Source organism: Panulirus ornatus, chromosome 10 (genome assembly GCF_036320965.1).
Source record: "Panulirus ornatus isolate Po-2019 chromosome 10, ASM3632096v1, whole genome shotgun sequence".
In the NCBI taxonomy this organism is placed as follows: domain Eukaryota; kingdom Metazoa; phylum Arthropoda; class Malacostraca; order Decapoda; family Palinuridae; genus Panulirus; species Panulirus ornatus.
In genome coordinates, this window is record NC_092233.1 from 54,016,404 (window position 1) to 54,038,404 (window position 22,001).

The window sequence follows — 22,001 nt, forward strand, 5'->3', positions numbered from 1 at the left end:
TGCACGAGACCGGATTATAGTGATGGATGATTTGAATGTAGAGGTGAGTAATGTGACAGTTGATGGAATAATTGGTATACATTGGGTGTTCAGTGTTAGAAATGGAAATGGTGAAGAGTTTGCAGATTTGTGTGCAGAAGAAGAATTGGTGATTGGGAATACCTGTTTTAAAAAGAGACATATACATAAGTATACGCATGTAAGTAGGAGAGATGGCCAGAGAGCATAATAGGATTGTGTTAATTCATAGGCATGTTAAAGAGAGACTTTTGGATGTTAATGTGCTGAGAGGTGCACCTGCGGGGATGTCTGATCATTATCTTGTGGAGGTGAAGGTGAAGATTTGTAGAGGTTTTCAGAAAAGGATAGAGAATGTTGGGGTGAAGAGAGTAGTGAGGGTAAGTGAGTTTGAGAAGGTTATTTGTGTGAGGAAGTACCAGGAGAGACTGAGTGCAGAATGGAAAAAGTTGAGAGCAAAGGATGTAAGGAGAGTGGGGGAGGAATGGGATTTATTTAGGGAACCAGTGATGGCTTCTGCAAAAGATGTTTGTGGTATGAGAAGCATGGGAGGTGGGCAGATTAGAAAGGGTAGTGAATGGTGGGATGAAGAAGTAAGATTATTAGTGAAAGAGAAGAGAGAGGCATTTGGATGAGTTTTGCAGGGAAATAGTGGAAATGACTGGGAGATGTATAAAAGAAAGAGGTAGGAGGTCAAGAGAAAGGTGCAAGAGGTGAAAAAGAGGGCAAATGAGAGTTGGAGTGAGAGAGTATCATTAGATTTTAGGGAGAATAAAAAGATTTTTTGGAGGGAGGTAAATAAGGTGCGTAAGACAAGAGAACAAATGGGAACATCGGTGAAGGGGTTTAATGGGGAGGTAATAACAAGTAGTGGTGATGTGAGAAGGAGATGGAGTGAATATTTTGAAGGTCTGTTGAATGTGCTAGATGATAGTGTGGCAGATATAAGGTGTTTTGGTCAAGGTGGTGTGCGAAGTGAGAGGGTTAGGGAGAATGATTTGGTAAACAGAGAAAAGATAGTAAAAGCTTTGAGGAAGATGAAAGCTGGCAAGGCAGCGGGTTTGGATGTTATTGCAGTGGATTTTGATAAGAAAGGGGGTGTGGGCCATTGTATAAAGGCAAAGGGGATAAAGGTGAGTGCTTAAATTATAGAGGTATAAGTTTATTGAATATTTATGGTAAATTATATGGGAGGGTATTAATTCAGAGCGTGAAAGCATGCACAGAGCATCAGATTGGGGAAGAGCAGTGTGGTTTCATAAGTGGTAGAGGATGTGTGGATCAGGTGTTTGCTTTAAAGAATATATGTGATAAATACTTAGAAATGCAAATGGATTTGTATAAATCATTTATGGATCTGGAGAAGGCATATGATAGAATTGATAGAGATGCTCTTTGGAAGGTATTAATGATATATATGTGGGAGGAAAGTTGTTAGTTTATATCGAGGATGTAACGCATGTGTATGAGTAGAAAGAGAGGAAAGTGTTTGTTTCTCAGTGAATGTCGGTTTGCGTCAAGGGTGCGTGATGTCTCCGTGGATGTTTAATTTGTTTATGGATGGAGTTAGAGAGGTGAGTGCAGGAGTTTTGGAGAGAGGGGCAAGTATGCAGTCTGCTGTGGATGAGAGGGCTTGGGAAGTGAGTCAGTTGTATTTTCGCTGATGATACAGTGCTGGTGGCTGATTCGAGTGAGAAACTGCAGAAGCTGGTGACTGAATTTGGTAAAGTGTGTGAAAGAAGAAAGGTAAGAGTAAATGTGAATAAGAGCAAGGTTATTAGGTAGAGTAGGGTTGATGGACAAGTCGAATGGGAGGTAAGTTTGAATGAAGAGAAACTGAAGTGAAGTGTTTTTCAGATATCTGGGAGTGGATTTGGTAGTGGATGGAACCATGGAAATGGAAGGGAATCATAGGGTGGGGGAGGGGGCAAAAGTTCTTGGAGCGTTGAAAAATGTGTGGAAGTCGAGAACGTTATCATGGAGAGAAAAAATTGGTATGTTTGAAGGAATAGTGGTTCCAACAATGTTATATTGGTTGCAAGACGTGGGCTAAAGATAGAGTTGTGCGCAGGAGGGTGGATGTGCTGGAAATGAGATGTTTGAGGACAATATGTGGTGTGAGGTGGTTTGATCGAGTAAGTAATGAAAGGGTAAGAGAGTTGTGTGGTAATAAATGGAGTGTGGTTGAGAGAGCAGAAGAGGGTGTTTTGAAATGGTTTGGTCATGTGGAAAGAATGAGTGAGGAAAGATTGACAAAGAGGATATATGTGTCAGAGGTGGAGGGAACGAGGAGAAGTGGGAGACCAAATTGGATGCAGAAAGATGGAGTGAAAAAGATTTTGAGTGATTGGGGCCTGAACATGCAGGAGGGTGAAAGGCTTGCAAGGAATAGAGTGAATTGGAACAGTGTGATATACCGGGGTCAACGTGCTGTCAGTGGATTGAACCAGTACATGTGAAGCATCTGGGGTAAACCATGGAAAGTTCTGTGGGGCCTGGATGTGGAAATGGAGCTGTGGTTTCGGTGCATTATACATGACAACTAGAGACTGAGTGTGAAAGAATGTGGCCTTTGTTGTCTTTTCCTAGCGCCACCTCGTGCACATGCGGGGAGAGGGGGTTGTTATTTCATGTGTGGCGGGGTGGCGACGGGAATGAATAAGGGCAGACAGTATGAATTATGTATATGTATATATATATATGTATATGTCTGTTTTTGTATATATATGTATACGTTGAGATGTATAGACATGTATATGTGCGTGTGTGGACGTGTATGTATATACATGTGTATGTAGGTGGGTTGGACCATTCTTTCGTCTGTTTCCTTGCGCTACCCTGCTAACGCGTAAGAGAGACTTTTGGATGTTAATGTGCTGAGAGGTGCAACTAGAGGTATGTCTGATCATTATCTTGTGGAGGCGAAGGTGAAGATTTGTAGATGTTTTCAGAAAAAAAGAGAAAATGTTGGGGTGAAGAGAGTGGTGAGAGTAAGTGAGTTTGGGAAGGAGACTTATGTGAGGAAGTCAGGACAGACTAAGTACAGAATGGTAGAAAGTGAGAATAAAGGACGTAAGGGGAATGGGGGAGGAATGGGATGTATTTAGGGAAGCAGCATTGCTTGCGCAGAAGATGCTTGTGGCATGAGAAGCATGGGAGGTGGGCAGATTAGAAAGGGTAGTGAGTGGTGGGACAAAGAAGTAAGGTTATTAGTGAAAGAGAAGAGAGAGGCATTTGGACAATTTTTGCAGGGAAATGATGCAAATGAGTGGGAGATATATAAAAGAAAGAGGCAGGAGGTCAAGAGAAAGGTGCAAGAGGTGAAAAAGAGGGCAAATGAGAGTTGGGGTGAGAGAGTTTCATTAAATTTTAGGAAGAATAAAAAGATGTTTTGGAAGGAGGTAAATAAAGTGTGTAAGACTAGGGAACAAATGGGAACTTCAGTGAAGGGGGCTAATGGGGAGGTGATAACAAGTAGTGGTGATGTGAAAAGGAGATGGAGTGAGTATTTTGAATGTTTGTTGAATGTGTTTAATGATAGAGTGGTAGATATAGGGTATTTTGGTCAAGGTGGTGTGCAAAGTAAGAGGGTTAGGGAGAATGATGTGCTAAACAGAGAAGAGGTGGTAAAGGCTTAGTGGAAGATGAAAGCTGGGAAGGCAGCGGATTTGGATGGTATTGCAGTGAATTTATTAAAAAAGGGGGTGACTGTATTGTTGACTGGTTGGTAAGGTTATTTTTGTATGTATGACTCATGGTGAGGTGCCTGAGGATTGGAAGAATGCTTGCATAGTGCCATTGTTTGTACGAAGGCAAAGGGGATGAAAGTGAGTGCTCAAATTACAGAGGTATAAGTTTGTTGAGTATTCTGGGAAATTATATGGGAAGGTATTGATTGAGAGGGTGAAGGCATGTACAGAGCATCAGATTGGGGAAGGTTAGTGTTGTTTCAGAAGTGGTAGAAGATGTGTGGATCAGGTGTTTGCTTTAAAGAATGTATGTGAGAAATACTTAGAAAAGCAAATGGATTTGTATGTAGCATTCATGGATCTGGAGAAGGCATATGATAGAGTGAACAGAGATGCTCTGTGGAAGGTATTAAGAATATATGGTGTGGGGGGCAAATTGTTGGAAGCAGTGAAAAGTTTTTATTGGGGATGTAAGGCATGTGTACGTGTAGGAAGAGAGGAAAGTGATTGGATCTCAGTGAATGCTGGTTTGCGGCAGGGGTGTGTGATGTCTCCATGGTTGTTTAATTTGTCTATGGATTGGGTTGTTAGGGAAGTGAATGCAAGAGTTTTGGAAAGAGGGGCAAGAATGCAGTCAATTGTGAATGGGAGAGCTTGGGAGGTGGGTCGGTTGTTGTTTGCTGGTGATGCACTGGTGGCTGGTTTGTGTGAGAAACTTCAGAAGCTGGTGACTGGGTTTGGTAGGGTGCGTGAGGGGTGGGAGCTGAGAGTGAATGTGGGTGGGAGCAGGGCTGTTGGGTGCAGTGGGGTGGGGGATAAGTCAATTGGGAGGTGGGTTTGAATGGAGAAGGACTGGAGGAAGTGGGGTGTTTTGGATATCTGGGAGTGGATTTGACAGCGGATGGAACCATGGAAGCGGAGGTGAGTCATAGGTGGGGGGGGGGGTTCTGGGAGCGTTGAGGAGTGTGTGGAGGTCGGGAACGTTGTCTCGGAGGGCGGAAATGGGTGTGTTTGAGGGAATGGTGGTTCCAACAATGTTGTGTGGTTGCGAGGCATGGGCTATAGATGGAGTTGTGCGGGGGAGGGTGGATTTGCTGGAGGTGGGGTGTTTGAGGGCGGTGTGTGGTGTGAGGTGGTTTGATTGAGTAAGTGATGATGTGATGAGAGAGATGTGTGGTAGTAAGGGAGGTGTGGTTGAGAGAGCAGAAGAGGGTGTTTTGAAATGGTTTGGTTACATGGAGAGAATAAGTGAGGAAAGATTGACCAGGAGGATATATGTGTCAGAGGTGGAGGGAATGAGAAGTGGGAGACCAAATTGGAGGCGGAAAGATGGAGTGAAAAAGATTTTGAGTGATTGGGCCCAGAACATGCAGGAGGGTGAAAGGCGTGCAAGGAATAGAGTGAATTGGAACGATGTGGTATACCGGGGTCGACATGCTGTCAATGGATTGAACAAGGGCGTGTGAAGCGTCTTGGGTAAACCATGGAAAGTTCTGTGGGGCCTGGATGTGGAAAGGGAGCTGTGGTTTCAGTGCATTATACATGACAGCTAGAGACTGAGTGTGAATGAATGTTGCCTTTGTTGTCGTTTCCTAGCGCTACCTTGTACACATGCGGGGGATGGGGTTGTTATTTCATGAGTGGCGGGGTGACGACGGGAATGAATAAAGGCAGACAGTATGAATTATGTACATGTGTATTCCTATGAGTCCACGGGGAAAATGAAACACGAAAAGTTCCCAAGTGCACTTTCGTGTAATAATCACATCATCAGGGGAGACACAAGAGAGAAATATAACAGTCAGTTGATATACATCGAAGAGACGAAGCTAGGACGCCATTTGGTAAACATGTGATTGGACAATCACATATATATATATATATATATATATATATATATATATATATATATATATATATATATATATATATACATATATATATATATTTTTTTTTTTTTTATACTTTGTCGCTGTCTCCCGCGTTTGCGAGGTAGCGCAAGGAAACAGACGAAAGAAATGGCCCAACCCCCCCCATACACATGTATATACATACGTCCACACACGCAAATATACATACCTACACAGCTTTCCATGGTTTACCCCAGACGCTTCACATGCCTTGATTCAATCCACTGACAGCACGTCAACCCCGGTATACCACATCGCTCCAATTCACTCTATTCCTTGCCCTCCTTTCACCCTCCTGCATGTTCAGGCCCCGATCACACAAAATCTTTTTCACTCCATCTTTCCACCTCCAATTTGGTCTCCCTCTTCTCCTCGTTCCCTCCACCTCCGACACATATATCCTCTTGGTCAATCTTTCCTCACTCATTCTCTCCATGTGCCCAAACCACTTCAAAACACCCTCTTCTGCTCTCTCAGCCACGCTCTTTTTATTTCCACACATCTCTCTTACCCTTACGTTACTCACTCGATCAAACCACCTCACACCACACATTGTCCTCAAACATCTCATTTCCAGCACATCCATCCTCCTGCGCACAACTCTATCCATAGCCCACGCCTCGCAACCATACAACATTGTTGGAACCACTATTCCTTCAAACATACCCATTTTTGCTTTCCGAGATAATGTTCTCGACTTCCACACATTCTTCAAGGCCCCCAGAATTTTCGCCCCCTCCCCCACCGTATGATCCACTTCCGCTTCCATGGTTCCATCCGCTGCCAGATCCACTCCCAGATATCTAAAACACTTCACTTCCTCCAGTTTTTTATATATATATATATATATATATATATATATATATATATATATATATATATATATATATACCTTTTGATGGTTTACTGCAGATGCTTCACATTACCTGGTTCAGTCCATTTTCAACACGCTGATTTTGGTGTACCATATTGTTCCAATTCACTCTATTCCTTGTACGCTTTCCACCTTCCTGTATGTTTAGGCACCGATCACTCAGACTCTTTTTCACTTTATCCTTTCACCTCAAATTTGATCTCCTGCTTCTCCTTGTACCTTTCACCTCTGACCTATATATCCTCTTTGTCAGTCTTTCCTAACTCATCCTCTCCATGTTTCCAAACCATTTCAATACACCTTCTTGTGCTCTCTCAACCACACTGTTTTTATTACCACACATTTCTTTTACTCTTTTGTTACTTTCTCGATCAAACCATCTCACACCACATATTGTCCTCAAGCATTTCATATCCAACACATCCACCCTCCCCCGTACAACCCTATCTCTAGCCCATGCCTTGCAACCATATAACATTGTTGGAACCACTATTCCTTCAAATATACCTATTTTTGCTCTCCAAGATAATGTTTTCCCCTTCCACACATTTTTCAATGCTCCCAGAACCTTCACCCCCTCCCCACCTGTTACTCACTTCCATTTCCATAGTTCCATCTGCTGCTAAGTCTACTCTCAGATATATAAAGCACTTCACTTCCTCCAGTTTTTCTCCATTCAGACTTATCACCCAATTAACTTGTCCCTTAACTCTACTGATTGTAATAACCTTGCTGTTCTTATTTACATTTACTATCAACTTTCTCCTTTCCCCTTTTTACCAAACCCAGTCATCAACCTCTGCAGTTTCTAACACTAATCAGCCAATAGTGCTGTATCATAAGTGAACAACAAGTGACTCCATGTGTTTTTCCAAGTATTTCTCACATACATTTTTCAAAGCAAATACCTGATCCACATATCCTCTACCACCTCTGAAACCACACTGCTCTTCCCCAATCTGATGCTCTGTACATGCCTTGACCCCTCTCAATCAATACCTTCCCATATAATTTCCTGGGAATACTCAACAAATTTATGCTTCTGAGAGTTGAACACTCACCTTTATCGCGTTTGCCTTTGTACATTGGTAATATGCATGCATTCTGCCAATCCTCAGGCACTTCACCATGATCCATACATACATTGAATATCCTTACTAGCCAGTTAACAACACAGGCACCCCCTTTTTTAATAAATTCCGCTGTAATACCATCGAAACCCTCCTCCTTGCTGGCTTTCATCCTCCGCAAAGCTTTCACTACCTCTTCTCTTTTTACCAAAGCATTCTCCCTGACCCTCTCACTTCGCACACCACCCCCACCAAAACATCCTATATCTACCACTCTGTCATCAAACACATTCAACAAACCTTCGAAATACTCTCTTCATCTCCTTCTTTCATCACTACTTTTTATTACCTCTCCATTTGCCCCTTTCACCAATGTTCCTATTTGTTCTCTTGTCTTACATGTGTTATTTACCTCCTTCCAAAACATCTTTTTTTCTCCCTGAAAATTATCTTCTCTTTCAGTAATAGCCTTACTTCCTCATCCCACCACTCATTACCTTTTTTTAATCTGCCCACCTCCCACCTTTTCATGCCACAAGCATCTTTTGCGGAGGCCATCGCTGCTTCCCTGAATACATCCCATTCCTCCCCCATACATACATAAACTCCCATACATGCACATATACATAATTATATCAACATATACTTATATATACATACAGATACACATACACAGACCTATACATGTATACACATATACATATTCATACTTGCTTGCCTTCATCCATTTCCGGTGCTACCCCACCCCACAGGAAACACTAGATATCCAATCGGGTATCATTGATATGTGTCCATTGTAAAGGGAAAGTCTTAGTCTTAAAATACTTTGTATATCCAATTTCCATATCATACAAAGTTGGTTATATAAGGTGTTCCTTGGATATTACTTTATGAAAAGAAGCACTCGAGGAGTTAGGCACATTTTCTGTGTTGATAGTTGTGGGAGGATAGTGAGTGGAGAAAGGACAGTTTGTGCTGGTGGCATGAATGTTCTTTATGTATGTGTATGGTAAAAATTTTTTTTTCAGTATGATTACATTCGTTATGCACCTATTCACCTTGCACAATGTATTATTTTCTTTTGTGAACTTAATTTATATTTTTATGTATCTTTTACATATTTTATATATTTTCACGTCATGCATGTCTTTTGTGTGTTTACATCTTATTTACTTACACAGAACTTTATATACATGAATATACTATCAAATGACTCTACTTGCACTGTCAAATATCAACACAGGCTGTATTTCAGATTTGTTTAATTATAAAACTGACTTCAGAAGTGAGCCATTACATTTGGCACTGCACTCATGACATATATGCACTCTTTATGACATTTTGTAGGTGACTGAGATGTGTGATATTTTCCAGCTGTGACAGCAGACTGCTAGTGACACATACATGCAACTGACGGAAGCAAATATCAGCTGAGATTTAGATAGAAGCAGAAGGCTTTATTCATCTAGAGATAATGAGGGCAGTCTTGTAAGATTGTCACAAGATGGGAACAGATTACAGGATAGGAAAAGTCTCTATCTTTAGATAAGAATCTGTTTGATATAACCTCCCTCTCTATCTTCTCTGATCCTGATGTCCTTTTGGTTTCAGATGGTATGAGCACAGCAGACTGGACGATAGGGTTACGGTCTGAAAATTACAAGCTTCTGTGTCCCTCTGGTGGTACTGCAGCTATTAGTGAATACCAGAATTGTAACCTGGCGCAAGTACCTGCACATGAGGTAAGTGCTTGTGGCTTCCCTCCTATATGATTCACAAACTTTTGAGTCTCATACTTCATGCAATGATTTATTCCTAATTTTGAATTCAAGTTTTGTACTGCACTATATCTTATATTATGAATCATCTGTGAGACATTCGTTCATTTCATGTCTGAACTGACATGAAAGGAACCCAATTTGCTTGATATTGATTGATCATTTCTCATTTTAACCATATACACATTTTAGAAAATTATGTATGTCAGTCAGTTATCATTAATCCCATTCTCACTTCCATAGACTGGATTAAATGTATATAGGCATAATCTATTTAAAATTTTATTCTGCAGAAGTAGGGTCCCCATCCCCATTCCTGCAGGCTGGGAAGGAGCCTAATATCTATATATTTCTAATAGTTAAAGCAGGAAAAACAAATGCCAGTTTTCTAACATATTTCTGTGTTGCTTAACATTTGTAAGTGCACATGAAAAAAAGAAAACTTCAGACCACTCTGAATCAATTAATTTCACCTCAAATTTACAGAAAAGGTCATTTACAAATATAATTTTAGTTTGAAGAAAGCAAGAATTTCAGCAAATTATAGTTAGTCATAAGAACCATTTTTAATCAGTTATGCTAACACTTTGTTTCTCTCAGGTGGTGGTATCTGGGAGGATGTCAGAGGAACGAAAGAATCATGTGAGACAAGTGTTGCTTGGAGCATCAGAAGTGTTCAGAAGAGAGTCTCCTGGGAGTAAGACATTCAAGTGAGCATGAATACATTCATATTGATGTAATTTTTAGCAATAATCAATGTGAAAACTCAGCTGTAAAAGAATGGATTGATAAATGGCATATAGGTATGATGTAAGGGGAGTGGGGGGAGGAATGGGATGTATTTAGGGAAGCATTGATGGTTTGCTCAGATGATGCTTGTGGCATGAGAAGCGTGGGAGGTGGGCAGATTAGAAAGGGTAGTGAGTGGTGGGATGAAGAAGAAAGATTATTAGTGAAAGAGAAGAGAGAGGCATTTGGACAAGTTTTACAGGAAAATAGTGCAAATGACTGGGAGATGTATAAAAGAAAGAGGCAGGAGGTCAAGAGAATGGCACAAGAGGTGAAAAAGAGGGCAAATGAGAGTTGGGGTGAGAGAGTATCATTAGATTTTAGGGAGAATAAAAAGATGTTTTGGAAGGAGGTAAATAAAGAACGTAAGCAAGAGAAGAAATGGGGACATCGGTGAAGGGGCTAATGGGGAGGTGATAACAAGTAGTGGTGACGTGAGGAGATGGAGTGAGTATTTTGAAGGTTTGTTGAATGTGTTAGATGATAGAGTGGCAGATATAGGGTGTTTTGGTCAAGGTGGTGTGTGAAGTGAGAGGGCTAGGGAGAATGATTTGGTAAACAGAGAAGAGGTAGTAAAAGCTTTGCGGAAGATGAAAGCTAGCCAGGCAGCGGGTTTGGATGATATTGCAGTGGAATTTATTAGAAAAGGGGGTGACTGTGTTGTTGACTGGTTGGTAAAGACATTTAATGTATGTATGACTCATGGTGAGGCACCTGAGGATTGGCGGAATGCATGCATAGTGCCATTGTACTAAGGCAAAGGGGATAAAGGCGAGTGCTCAAATTACAGAGGTATAAGTTTGTTGAGTATTGCTGGGAAATTATAGGGGAGGGTATTGATTGTGAGGGTGAAGGCATGTACAGAGCATCAGACTAGGGAAGAGCAGTGTGGTTTCAGAAGTGCTAGAAGATGTGTGGATCAGGGGTTTGCTTTAAAGAATGTATTTGAGAAATACTTAGAAAAGCAAATGGATTTGTATGTAGCATTTATGGATCTGGAGAAGGCATATGATAGAGTTGATAGAGATGCTCTGTGGAAGGTATTAAGAATATATGGTGTGGGAGGCAAGTTGTTAGAAGCAGTGAAAAGTTATCGAGAATGTAAGGCATTTGTACTAGTAGGAAGAGAGGAAAATGATTGGTTCTCAGTGAATGTTGGTTTGCGGCAGGGGTGTGTGATGTCTCCATGGTCGTTTAATTTGTTAATGGGTGGGGTTGTTAGGGAGGTGAATGCAAGAGCTTTGGAAAGAGGGGCATAGTTTGCAGTCTGGTGTGGATGAGAGAGCTTGGGAAGTGAGTCAGTTGTTGTTCGCTGATGATACAGCGCTGGTGGCTGATTCGGGTGAGAAACTGCAGAAGCTGGTGACTGAGTTTTGTAAAGTGTGTGAAAGAAGAAAGCTGAGAGTAAATGTGAATAAGAGCAAGGTCATTAGGTACAGTAGGGTTGAGGGACAAGTCAGTTTGGAGGTAAGTTTGAATGGAGAAAAAGTGGAGGAAGTGAAGTGTTTTAGATATCTGGGAGTGGATTTGGCAGCAGATGGAACCATGGAAGTGAGTCACAGGGTGGGGGAGGGGGCAAAAGTTCTGAGAGTGTTGAAAAATGTGTGGAAGGTGAGAACATTATCTCAGAAAGCAAAAATGGGTACGTTTGAAGGAATGAATAGTGGTTCCAACAATGTTATATGGTTGCGAGGCGTGGGCTATAGATAGAGTTGCGTGGAGGAGGGTGGATGTGTTGGAAATGAGATGTTTGAGGACAATATGTGGTGTGAGGTGGTTTGATCGAGTAAGTGATGAAAGGGTAAGAGAGATGTGTGGTAATAAAAAGAGAGAGCAGAAGAGGGTGTTTTGAAATGGTTTGGTCACATGGAGAGAATGAGTGAGGAAAGATTGACCAAGAGGATATATGTGTCAGAGGTGGAGGAAACGAGAAGTGGGAGACTAAATTGGAGGTGGAAAGATGGAGTGAAAAAGATTTTGAGTGATCGGGGCCTGAACATGCAGGAGGGTGAAAGGCGTGCAAGGAATAGAGTGAATTGGAACAATGTGGTATACTGAGGTCGACGTGCTGTCAATGGATTGAACCAGGGCATGTGAAGCATCTGGGGTAAACCATGGAAAGTTTTGTGGGGCCTGGATGTGGAAAGGGAGCTGCGGTTTCAGTGCATTATATATGACAGCTAGGGACTGAGTGTGAACGAATGTGGCTTTTGTTGTCTTTTCCTAGAGCTACCTTGGGCACATGCGGGGGAGGGGGTTGTCACTTCATGTGTAGCAGGGTGGTGATGGGAATGAATAAAGGCAGCAGATATGAATTATGTACATGTGTATATATGTACATGTCTGTGTATGTATATATATATATATATATGCATACGTTGAAATGTATAGGTATGTATATGTGCGTGTGTGGACTTGTATGTATATACATGTGTATGTGGGTGGGTTGGGCCATTCTTTCATCTATTTCCTTGCGCTTCCTCATTAACATGGGAGACAGCAACAGAGTATAATGATAATAAAAAGAAAAAAGTGTATAAGTATAATGTCTTTATATGTGCATTTATGGGCATTTATGTATGTGTATGCGTATATGAGTGGATGGGCCGTTCTTTGTCAGCTTCCTGATGCTACCTCGGTGATGAGGAAAATGGTGATCAAGTATGATGAATAATAAAAGATCAAATATCATATAAGGGAACGAGTTTTAGGGGGGCAGTGATGCTGTTTCCTGTGGGGTGGGGCGGGGTGGTGCTAGGAATGGATGAAGGCAAGCAAGTATGAATATGCCCATGTGTATATATGTATAATGTCTGTATATGTGCATGTATGGGCATTTATGTATGTGTACATGAGTGGATGGGCCGTTCTTCGTCTGTTTTCTGATGCTCCCTCACTGATGCGGAAAACGGTGATCAAGTTTGACGAATAATGAATACCAAATATCATATAAGGAATTGAGTTACATTTTGTTTGTTTGTCTTGAAAATCATTCTTCCTTCAGTATAATACTCTTTTTTTCAGGACTTTCTGTCCCATTAAGATGATCAAAGTCATGGGTGTTACTAGACCTCAAAATTGGTAGGCAACATCTTCCAGTCCACACTTTCCTAAGAAAAGATTTCCATGGCAGAATATTTCCCCATGCTGCAGGGCATTTTTTTTCTCTTTTCTTTCCTGTTGGCAGTTGAGCTGTAGGGAGAGATGGCTTGCTATCCTGTTTCTGCCACCATTTTCGGGCCAATTCAACAGATATCCTTGTATGGACTATTAGGTCTCTTGATATCTCTCCTTCCCAGGTAAAAGTTGATACATCTCTCTTAGTGATCTGGTTAGGTGAGTGCATTAAGATCAGAAAATTCTGTTAGCATAAGCAGTATATGTAAGAAATATCTGTTTCCTAAAGTAGGTCATCCATATAAGATCTTTCTTTATCATTCCTATAGTTTCAGTTATAGTACAATTGTTTTGCTATTCCTTCAAACTCCCTGTAATTTGTGTACTTGAGGTTACACCTTTTATCCCCATAGTTTCTGTGCTTCCAAATTATACTTATCACATCAAATACCACACTCTTCATCTCTACTTGGTGGGCATGTACATTGTTATCCATATTATTCAGCTTTTTAGTTTTCATTGTCTATCTCTGTGATCATCAACTTTCACTGAATTCTAAACTCTTCCCTTCCACCAGGCTGTTTGGAAGATATAAAAGCAAGTCAGATCTATTGTTCAAGGACTCTGCTGTGGGTCTTAGGGCCTTGAGTGAAGACAGCCCTCAAGAAATTCGAAATAAAAACAAATATTTCAAGAAACTCGATGAACTTCACACCTGTGAAGGTAAAGAAAGATGAATAGTTCACTTTTTTGTAGGTCTTGGATTGTGGTATGAAGAGAATTTGCTGTAAATTTGAGATATATGATCTGTTATCCCTTTTTTCTGAGGAAAAACATATAATGAGTCCCCTAAATAGGTAAGCCTTTATCTTTTTTACCCAAAATGCTACCAATTTGACTGTTTAGTGTAACTAAAAAGTCTTCACTCAAGAACAGGCATTATCACATCAAACATCAGCCAACCTTTGCAGCATTACACTCCCAAATATTAGCACCTTACTTTCATATATGTTCCATTGCTTATGTGTTTAGACGTGATACACACACTCAGGTACAAGTTAGGAAGTAACTTTAGTGGAAAGAATGAGTGCTTATTCTTTTTGTAAAAATAAATTCATACTGTTCTTTTTGATTTAATGACTCTTAAACCACTGATATTACCTAACTCCTTGAATGCTGGGTGTCCTCAGTTCGTGTGTGTGCTCTCGAGGGGGAGATGTCAGACTGCCAGGCCATGGTGGAGGTGATGGATGTTTTGGGTCAGAAATTTGTGTGCATCAGTGCCAGAGACAGGTAAGACTGCAAATTTATATTTTTTGTCTTTGTACGTGATTATATCTTGAGCTTTTTAAGTTGGCTTTTGAATTTTTCTGTGCTTCTGAAAACTGGGTGTTTCTCCAGCACAGAGGAAAACTATTCACTCATGAAGAAAAGATCATATAAGAATAATAGAGCAACAGAGAAACAAGTGATTCAGGCCTTGAATTACCCAGGGAGAAATAACGAACTTTTGATGGAAGCATGTTTGTTGAGTAACAAGTTGTGTTGCCATCATGTTGTTTACATTGTATCTTGATGCATTTGATTCTTTTTATGGTATACTGTTAGGAGTTTCTTTGTAAAAACAAAATTTTTTTTACTATTATATTATTCACAATCATTTTCCAATAACTAATGTATAATCTATTATCTATCATAGAATTACAAAACCCCCTACCAATTACTTAACTTTCAAAAGTCGAGATTATGGAGCAAAACTGCATTTGGTTATATGAAGGTATCTATGAGACCCTACATATCATATCCATTGTGGTGTTTGAAAGCCAGAGGTATAGCCACAGAGAAAAATCTTGTACTCTTTTAATGCTTTATCACAGTTTCCCTGCATTAGCGAGGTAGTACAAGGAATAAACAAAGATAGGCCAAATTCACTCACATCCATTCTCTAGCTGTCATGTGCAATGCACCGAAACCACAGCTCCCTATCTACAACCAGGGCCCACAGACCTTTCCATGGTTTAACCAGCTACTTAACATGCCCTGGTTCAGTCCATTGATTGTATGTCCACTCTTGTACACCTCATTATTCCAATGCATACTGCCCCATGCATGCCTTTCACCCTCCTGCATGTTCAGGCCTTGATCATGGAAAATCTTTTTCGCTCCATCCTTCCATCTTCAATTTGGACTCCCCTTCTCCACTTCTGACACATATATCTTATTTGTTAACCTTTCATCATTCATTCTCTCCATATATCCAAACTATTTCTTCACATCCTTGTTGGCTCTCTCAACCACAACCGTTTATTACCGTATCTCTTTCTAACTCTTTCATTACCTAATCAAACTACCTCACACCACATATTGTCCTCAGACATATCATTTTCAATACTTCCATCCTCCTCCACACAGCCCTATCCATAACCCACACCTCCCATTATAATGATACTCCTTTCCTCACTTTTTTTTCAGCACTCTCTGAAGCTTTGCCCTGTCACCCACCCTATGACTCAGTTCTGCTTCCATGGTTCCATTCTCTGGCATATTTATTCCCAGGCATATAAAACACTATGCTTCCTCCAGTTTTTTCCATTCAAACTCACCCCCAAAAGAAGTTACCCCTCAACTCTGCTAAACCTAATAACCTTGCTTTTAGTTACATTTGCATTCAACTTTTTACTTTCATTTGCTTGTAAATACTCAGTCACCAACTTCTGCAGTTTCTCACTTCAATCTGCCACCAATACTTTATCATCAGCTTACAACATATAACTCACTTTGCAGGCTCTCTCATCCCCAACAGCCTGCATACTTCCCTCTCTTTCCAAGACCCTTTCATTTGCCTCCCACACCACCCCATCCATAAACAAATTAAACTGCCATGGTGACATCACATACTTTTTCCACAGACCAACATTCATATGGAACCATTCACTTTCTTCCTACTTACACACATACCTTACACCATGGTGAAAATTCACTGCTTCTAGTAGCTTCCTCCCACATTGTATATTCTTAAGACCTTCCATGAGGAATCTCTAGTAACTCTATCAGATGCTTTCTCTAGATCCAGAAATACACCATACAAATCCATCTGTTTCTTAAAGAATTTCTTACACAAGTTCTATCAAGCAAACATCTGATCCATACATCCTCTTCCATTTCTGAAACCACACTCTTCCTCGTTAATCTGATACTCTGTATGTACCTTCACCCTCTCAGTTACCTCTTTCCTATACAGCTAACTAGGTGCAATCAATAAACTTGTACCTCTGCAGCCTGAACACTCACCTTTATCCCCTTTGCCTTTATACTATCTGTCTATTTATCTATATCTCTGATGCCTGTTCCCTCTGGGAACTCCTATCAAAGGGTGACCACAGCAAAAGAGTCTCCACTTTTTCCTGTTCTTACATGCCTCCCTTGCACACACCTGGCATTCTTCCTCTGTTTCTCTCCACTATCCTTGTTCTTACATGCCTCCCTTGCACACACCTTGCATTCTTCCTCTGTTTCCCTCCCTCCAGTATTCCTCCACCCTATTTGCCCATGTCACAAGTGGTCTTCCTCTCACACCAACCCCTTTAATTGTACTATCATACACTCTCCTTTTAAACTCCCAGTCTTGCATTTTTCCACATGGCCACACCTCAAAGTATTACACTTCACCCATTCTGCCACTCCACATTTCACTGCAATTTACATTCCTTGCATTCCTTTCTTCATTCCTGCATTCTTGACCTTTATGCCTCATTCCATGTCCATGTTTTGGCTGCACAGGTCTGAGTTTGGAGGACTATGCTATCCCTTAATCCTCTTTTCTCTTCCTACTTGCACCTCTTCCCTTCATTATTCTATCAAGGAACTCATTGACTTTTCTACCCTCTACTGCTGTCTTCCTAATCTCTCCTTCCATATCACCACACTTACCCAACACACCTCCTAGATACTTAAATATCCTCACTTCTTCCAGTCTTTTTTTCCCCATGTCCTCAGCACAATTCAATACACTTTCTTCTTTCACTCTATATGGTTTTACAAAATCTATACATTTCACTGTTTCCTTTCAAACACCATAACTTTACTTTTTCTTGCATTTACCTTCAGTCTCCTCTGCTTACACACACATCATAAAACACACTTAAAACCCTCTGCAACTCCTCTTCACTCTCAGCAAACAGCACAGTATCATCTGCAAACAGGCTTGCCACCATATCTCACTGCCACACTCCATCTCTGCACCCCTCTTTCCTAGTTTTGCTTTCATCTCTCTTATCACTCCATCCATATTTTTTTTTTTCTTTTTTTGCTTTGTCGCTGTCTCCCGCGTTTGCGAGGTAGCACAAGGAAACAGACGAAAGAAATGGCCCAACCCACCCCCATACACATGTATATACATACGTCCACACACGCAAATATACATACCTACACAGCTTTCCATGGTTTACCCCAGACGCTTCACATGCCCTGATTCAATCCACTGACAGCACGTCAACCCCGGTATACCACATCGATCCAATTCACTCTATTCCTTGCCCTCCTTTCACCCTCCTGCATGTTCAGGCCCCGATCACTCAAAATCTTTTTCACTCCATCTTTCCACCTCCAATTTGGTCTCCCACTTCTCCTCGTTCCCTCCACCTCCGACACATATATCCTCTTGGTCAATCTTTCCTCACTCATTCTCTCCATGTGCCCAAACCACTTCAAAACACCCTCTTCTGCTCTCTCAACCATGCTCTTTTTATTTCTACACATCTCTCTTACCCTTACGTTACTTACTCGATCAAACCACCTCACACCACACATTGTCCTCAAACATCTCATTTCCAGCACATCCATCCTCCTGCGCACAACTCTATCCATAGCCCACGCCTCGCAACCATACAACATTGTTGGAACCACTATTCCTTCAAACATACCCATTTTTGCTTTCCGAGATAATGTTCTCGACTTCCACACATTCTTCAAGGCTCCCAGGATTTTCGCCCCCTCCCCCACCCTATGATCCACTTCCGCTTCCATGGTTCCATCTGCTGCCAGATCCACTCCCAGATATCTAAAACACTTTACTTCCTCCAGTTTTTCTCCATTCAAACTTACCTCCCAATTGACTTGACCCTCAACCCTACTGTACCTAATAACCTTGCTCTTATTCACATTTACTCTTAACCTTCTTCTTTCACACACTTTACCAAACTCAGTCACCAGCTTCTGCAGTTTCTCACATGAATCAGCCACCAGCGCTGTATCATCAGCGAACAACAACTGACTCACTTCCCAAGCTCTCTCATCCCCAACGGACTTCATACTTGCCCCTCTTTCCAAAACTCTTGCATTTACCTCCCTAACAACCCCATCCATAAACAAATTAAACAACCATGGAGACATCACACACCCTTGCCGCAAACCTACATTCACTGAGAACCAATCACTTTCCTCTCTTCCTACACGTACACATGCCTTACATCCTCGATAAAAACTTTTCACTGCTTCTAACAACTTGCCTCCCACACCATATATTCTTAATACCTTCCACAGAGCATCTCTATAAACTCTATCATACTTTTATCCCCTTTGCCATATATATATATATATATATATATATATATATATATATATATATATATGTATATATATTTTTTTTTTTTTTTTTTTTTTTATACTTTGTCGCTGTCTCCCGCGTTTGCGAGGTAGCGCAAGGAAACAGACGAAAGAAATGGCCCAACCCCCATACACACGTACATACACACGTCCACACACGCAAATATACATACCTACACAGCTTTCCATGGTTTACCCCAGACGCTTCACATGCCTTGATTCAATCCACTGACAGCACGTCAACCCCTGTATACCACATCGCTCCAATTCACTCTATTCCTTGCCCTCCTTTCACCCTCCTGCATGTTCAGGCCCCGATCACACAAAATCTTTTTCACTCCATCTTTCCACCTCCAATTTGGTCTCCCTCTTCTCCTCGTTCCCTCCACCTCCGACACATATATCCTCTTGGTCAATCTTTCCTCACTCATTCTCTCCATGTGCCCAAACCATTTCAAAACACCCTCTTCTGCTCTCTCAACCACGCTCTTTTTATTTCCACACATCTCTCTTACCCTTACGTTACTTACTCGATCAAACCACCTCACACCACACATTGTCCTCAAACATCTCATTTCCAGCACATCCATCCTCCTGCGCACAACTCTATCCATAGCCCACGCCTCGCAACCATACAACATTGTTGGAACCACTATTCCTTCAAACATACCCATTTTTGCTTTCCGAGATAATGTTCTCGACTTCCACACATTCTTCAAGGCTCCCAAGATTTTCGCCCCCTCCCCCACCCTATGATCCACTTCCGCTTCCATGGTTCCATCCGCTGACAGATCCACTCCCAGATATCTAAAACACTTCACTTCCTCCAGTTTTTCTCCATTCAAACTCACCTCCCAATTGACTTGACCCTCAACCCTACTGTACCTAATAACCTTGCTCTTATTCACATTTACTCTTAACCTTTCTTCTTCACACACTTTACCAAACTCAGTCACCAGCTTCTGCAGTTTCTCACATGAATCAGCCACCAGCGCTGTATCATCAGCGAACAACAACTGACTCACTTCCCAAGCTCTCTCATCCCCAACAGACTTCATACTTGCCCCTCTTTCCAGGACTCTTGCATTTACCTCCCTAACAACCCCATCCATAAACAAATTAAACAACCATGGAGACATCACACACCCCTGCCGCAAACCTACATTCACTGAGAACCAATCACTTTCCTCTCTTCCTACACGTACACATGCCTTACATCCTCGATAAAAACTTTTCACTGCTTCTAACAACTTGCCTCCCACACCATATATTCTTAATACCTTCCACAGAGCATCTCTATCAACTCTATCATATGCCTTCTCCAGATCCATAAATGCTACATACAAATCCATTTGCTTTTCTGAGTATTTCTCACATACATTCTTCAAAGCAAACACCTGATCCACACATCCTCTACCACTTCTGAAACCACACTGCTCTTCCCCAATCTGATGCTCTGTACATGCCTTCACCCTCTCAATCAATAGCCTCCCATATAATTTACCAGGAATACTCAACAAACTTATACCTCTGTAATTTGATCACTCACTTTTATCCCCTTTGCCATATATATATATATATATATATATATATATATATATATATATATATATATATATATATATATATATATATATATATATATATATATATCAGAATGCCATGATGACATCACACAGCCCTGCTTCACATCTACATGTATCCCAAAACTTTCGCTCAACTCTCCATCCACTCTTACACATGCATTTGCTCTTACACCATCCTACAGTTTCCCCCATGCCAAATATCCTTAACACATCCCACAAAGCATTCCACTTGACTCTCTCATTCGCTTCCTCCAGATCCATAAAAGCTGCTTACAGCTTCTTACCTTTCACTAGATACTTTTCCATGGTCATCTTTATTACAAAAATCTGATTCATTTACCTTTCCTAAAACCCCTTTGCTCTTCACTTGTTCTGCATTCAGTCACTTCCATCACTATGTCAGTTTATATTCTTGCATACACTTTTCATGGTATACTTAACAGACTTATTCGCCTATAATTGCTACATACATCCTTTGCCCCTCAGGAACAACCTTCTACTTTCATGCAAAATTACATTTAAGATGCACCCACTCTATCACTTTTTCTCCTCCATACTTCAGCATTTCAGTCATAATCCCATCCACTCCAGGTGCCTTTCCTACCCTCAGCCTCATTATTGCCTTTCTTACCTCCCCTTTTGCTGTAGGCCTCTGCACTTGTATCTTCTTCCTTCCCTCCTCCATATACTCATGCATGTAATAACTGCTGCTTCCACTTCTCCCACATTCATCAGTTCTTCAAAATACTCTTTTCATCTTCCTTTCACTTCCTCCTTTTGATTCAGCAGTTCTCCTTCCTTACTTCTCTTATCAACAGTTCTGCTCTGACATCCACCTCTTTCCTTTTTCACCTCCTTCCAGCATAGTTTCTTATTATCCTGAAACATTTCACTTAACTTTTTTTCAAAATCTTCATCAGCTCTTTCTTTGTTTTCCTCTATCAGCTTCTTACCATACTGCTTACATATTTTGTGTTCTTCCCTCCTTTGCTGAACTTCCACTGGTACATTCCTATTGAGCAAGCTACCATATGCCTTTTTCTTCTTCCATAGCATTTCTAATCTCTTTTATCCACCATGCATTGCCCCTTTTTTTTCCTGTATCTCACTACCTTGTATTCAACTACTAATTCTACAACCTTTGATGGTATTTCTTTAAACACTTCTCTCTCACATGACTGTATTCCTACAGTCACTGCACGTCTATCTAAGTTTTCATTTACCTTCCTTTCATACTCCTCCCAGTATTTTTCCTGATTCATCATCTTACTTGCCAACACTTTTACCTCTCCATTCTTCTTTACTCCATACCTCCACAGCTCTCTGATCTCATCCCCATTAGAACTGAGAAATGTTCAGTCTCCGAAGAATCCTCTCACGACTTTAGAATCCAGCACAGCCTTTCTCAAGCTTTCATCCTCTGCCACATAATCAGTCAAAGCCTTTTGCTCTTCTCTTCTATCATTCCCCATCCATGCATATCTGTGAATCATCTTGTGCTGAAAAAAGGTGTTCACAAGGAATAACTCCTCTCAGCACATATATCCACAAAATAGCTTCCATTCT

At 41.0% G+C, this 22,001-nt stretch overlaps 1 protein-coding gene across 1 annotated transcript in view; it reads left to right on the forward strand.

Moving 5' to 3' along the window:
* Positions 1-22,001, forward strand: part of LOC139750955 (uncharacterized) — a 247,202-nt gene that overhangs the window by 127,505 nt on the left and 97,696 nt on the right. The window contains exons 13-16 of the mRNA XM_071665896.1: positions 9,173-9,303; positions 9,940-10,049; positions 13,823-13,968; positions 14,436-14,538. Coding sequence (XP_071521997.1) covers positions 9,173-9,303; positions 9,940-10,049; positions 13,823-13,968; positions 14,436-14,538 — 490 coding nt within the window. The remainder of the gene's footprint in view (positions 1-9,172; positions 9,304-9,939; positions 10,050-13,822; positions 13,969-14,435; positions 14,539-22,001) is intronic.